At 33.8% G+C, this 3,927-nt stretch overlaps 1 protein-coding gene across 1 annotated transcript; it reads left to right on the top strand.

The window, feature by feature from the left end:
• Nucleotides 1-1,596: 1,596 nt before the first annotated feature.
• Nucleotides 1,597-3,345, top strand: LOC131666917 (uncharacterized). Its single transcript, XM_058939998.1, has 5 exons — nucleotides 1,597-1,674; nucleotides 1,764-1,939; nucleotides 2,060-2,161; nucleotides 2,632-2,736; nucleotides 2,840-3,345. The coding sequence occupies exons 1-5, from the start codon at nucleotides 1,623-1,625 to the stop codon at nucleotides 2,960-2,962; spliced, it is 558 nt and encodes a 185-aa protein (XP_058795981.1). The 5' UTR covers nucleotides 1,597-1,622; the 3' UTR covers nucleotides 2,963-3,345.
• The last annotated feature ends 582 nt before the right edge of the window (nucleotides 3,346-3,927 follow it).

Consider the following 3,927-nt stretch of genomic DNA (forward strand, 5'->3'; position numbering starts at 1 on the left):
TCGTCATCACTATTATTAATATGTGCGTCAGTCGATACTGCTTTATTGTGCGACGATCTTCATCCATCAGCAAATTCGATTATGCTCGTTACAGTACAATGATAGTATAAAAAATGTTCATATAACTTTGATATATTATAAGTAAATTCTTAGCTATAACATGTGTGATATGCCAAATACCTTTCTTTGAAAAAATTTCTTTGGTATCGATTATTTAAGCTACAATTACAATTGCATTACTAAAAGGTCAATAAATTTTATAGCAATTAACTAATTAGATAAATACATTTATAGAAAAACTTAAAGCGTATACAGCAAGTGTTGGAAAGGATATAAGAAATGCGATGAGAGGATTGAATGTCAAACCAAAAAGACCACTGGAATTAATTCAGTCTGATTTTGCTATTCGCCGTGCTGAACAGAATCTTGAATTGGGGAGGTCAGATAAATTTATGTACAAATTATTAATCAATACTGATTCATATTTTATTGACAATTAATAATACATTAACCTTACAAAATGTATATTCGACATCTCCTTGACGTTTTTCCTTTTAACCCTCGTCGGTCACACTTCAGTAGAATCGCATAACGGTCACACTGGGTGAGATTCACCGTCGAAAAAGTAACATTTTGCTTCGCTAATGAGTTTTTTTTATCTAAAAATAATTTGTATGCGTTTTTTAAGGATTATAAAAGATGTTTTATGAGTATCATTAATCAAAATTAATTTTTTATACATTAAAAAATTGTTTTTATTTAACATAACAAAAAAGTCATTTTTCTAATTAAAAAATTTATATCTTTTTACACAATTCATATAAAGCAAAAAAACCAATAGGAATCTACTCCTAAAACATAATAATTTCATTAAAAAATAATATAATATTGATTCTTTTAAAAAGTATAATTATTTTAAAGATTGAATGCACGAAAAATGTAGTTACACTGGGTGAATTTCACCCAACGATTTTTGAGGGTTAACTCTGGACAAATGCCAGACGCACAGAGAAGAGTCCTAAGCCACGCTAACTGTATAAAGGTATAGAGGGTACCTCAGACTAACAGTAGATGGCGCCTTAAGGGTATTTTCAAACACTAAGGTATTTTCTGAGGAGTTAATAATTTTGTTTGGGTGAAATTTACCCACGGTGACCGATGAGGGTTGAATATAGAAGTTTATTATAGATTATAGGTTTTTTTTACAATACTTTTACACACACACACTAAATTATGTATATAATATTGTTATATCGCTTCAAATAGTAATTTAAGATAAAATAAGTAATTAAACTGAACAATATCTTCACGTACGAAATAAACAGTTAAGTCTGTTGTAACAAATATGCTTTTCATGAGGTTGGTTATAATTCCTTTTATAGATATGATGTTCAGGAATTTTTATTGACAGTAGCTGCGACTAGAAGACCACACTTTGCTAGAAGTAAGCTAAATTCAAAGTTAGAACTAATAGGGCATATGATAGAAAGTAGGACTACTTATAACGGTTAATACATACAGACCGTGATTGTAAATGTAAAATCTTTTAATTGAATAAATTATTAGTCATTATGCAGAACCAGGAACGTAATACGATTAATAATATCATTAGCCTGGTAGATATGGATGACGTACCAGATTTAATACGTATCCTTCAGCACAACCCTGGTGCAGGTACAGTACTATTTCCCTTGATAAAATATACATTTCTAACAAAATAATTTGAGCATTCTTATGTGAATCTCATTTTAATTTCACTGTAGGTGGTGAATTTGAAAATGCCTATATACGTCGAAGGAGGCGAAGAAACAATCTCGGGAGAGATCATAATCTGATGCCAGGTCCTGTACCGGAAGTACCACCGAGGGAACGAGTACGACGCGGAAGACGGATCGCAGCACCTCGTCCTAGAAACCGGGCTGCAATCATGAATGAAAATGTAAATATACTAATGTTGGGTGCAGTTGAAGTAATACTATGTATATTATACGATTGGATGAAAATTACTATACCATTGGATGAAAATTACTATACGATTGGATAAAAATATAAATTACAGCAAGCTGATGGAGCAATAGAAAACCCTGAACCAATGGCACATATTCCACGTCGGAGAGGAAGACCACATCTTGTTCGTGCTGTTAATGAAAATCATGATCTGGTAAGTTACTTATTAAATAACATTATTTGATAAATCTGCAAAAGGGTTTGGCCACTGCGCGTCAGGACCATCTTCTGTTGATATATTATAAGGGTTCAGCTCCGATCAAGAAAGATGGCATTGACTTCCACGGAGAAAACAACTCGCTATAGCTAGGAGAGTTATAATAAGGAAAATCGCGGTTCGCAATTACAAAAAGGAGGAATCTATTAAACAACGCCAACAAATGACAAATAAAATACTTATATTACTAGACTTTACATGGCGCGAGAGAGCGTATTTGCCCAACTCAAATAAGGGAAGTGAGTGAATTTGTAAGGTTATCATGATTGAGTGAAGGCTGACTCAAGTCACGCTTGGTCGTGCGAGGAAAATACCACATACACACACACTGTCTGAAATCCATCATAAATATAGTTTTGTTCAAGAATCTTATTATTACGAAATAAATTTAAATATTTTAATTACAGCCAATAGCTGATGTTAACGTTGGACAGGGGCTGAATGAGGCACTCGGACAAGGTCAAATAGACGAACCGGAACTCCTTCCTGTTGAAGATGTAAATGACGATCAAGTAACTAAATTATTAAATTACACGATTCGATAAATTTATGTTAAATATAATTCAAATCGTGAATTGTATTATTACGAAATAAATTTAAATATTTTAATTACAGCTAATAGCTGATGTTAACGTGAGGCAGGGGCTGAATGAGGCACCTGAACACGTAGATGAACCGATACGTCTCCCTATTAACGATTTAAATCATCATCAAGTAAGTGAATTGAATCAGATGTGAGTTAGCCATTTAAGCAACACATATATAAAGGACATAAATAAATATTTACATATAATCTTATTAATATAAATATCACATGTTTTTTATGAAAACAAGCTTTACACATGTTCTACAACATAAAAACCATTGAAACACTACGGATGATGGAGAAATCACAGCCTTTGTCAACATAAAAAGCGCTATATACACGTAATGACTTGTTCAAGTTTGATTACAGTATACACCAACGCCAAAACATACTTTATCTAGCTTATTCAGCGCAACAATTCTCGCTGCCGAATTCTATGAGTTTTTGTATCACATTTTCTCACTTAATTTATAATAATATGCATGTTGATTATATTAGTATATGCCTCTTCAATTCATATGATACACATTAACTTTTATAAAACTATATATCTATATAGGCTTTCGATGATGATATACTAGTGGACAGAAGACCTCAACCTGCACGTATACTAAACGGTATAAATTATTCTTATATATTTTTGTTTATTTTCCATATTTATCTACACACTGACATTTTCACAAAGATAAACCTTGTACTATCGAAACGATAGTAATGTATAGTATCAATGTTTTTTATTATTTAAAATTATGAAAGAATAATATCTCAACAATATGTAAAACGATGTTGTGAATTATAACGGCCGGGGCCGTTTTCGCGGAGGATCGGTCGCGCACGAGTCCGAGCGCGACCAAGGGGACAAGCGAGCGAGGAGCGAAAGAGAGAGAGATAGCGAGACTAGAGCAGGCGCGTGCCGTAGCGGGAGAGTGGGGGGAAAAAAAACGATTTGACGACACTTCGACTAAGACCGGCAAGCGAGATTGACCGCCACGTGCTCCCGCGAACCAAAAAGAAAAAGGTGTGAAGAGAAAAGAAGGAAAGTGTCCGAGTGTAGAAGAAAAGTGCGAGTGCGCGAGAAAAGAAGGCCGATCCCCAAAGGTCGTCGCAGGCTGTGGAC

This window comes from Phymastichus coffea, unplaced genomic scaffold (assembly GCF_024137745.1).
Source record: "Phymastichus coffea isolate CEN01 unplaced genomic scaffold, Cenicafe_Pcof_1.1 PCOF00004, whole genome shotgun sequence".
NCBI classification, from domain to species: Eukaryota; Metazoa; Arthropoda; class Insecta; order Hymenoptera; family Eulophidae; genus Phymastichus; species Phymastichus coffea.

Bases quoted from the DNA above. Each gene is read 5' to 3' on its own strand.
- LOC131666917 (XM_058939998.1), top strand. From the start codon at position 1,623: ATGGATGACGTACCAGATTTAATACGTATCCTTCAGCACAACCCTGGT. The intron at 1,940-2,059 runs GTAAATATACTA...TATAAATTACAG, and splicing joins CTGCAATCATGAATGAAAAT to CAAGCTGATGGAGCAATAGA. The intron at 2,737-2,839 runs GTAACTAAATTA...TTTTAATTACAG, and splicing joins AAGATGTAAATGACGATCAA to CTAATAGCTGATGTTAACGT.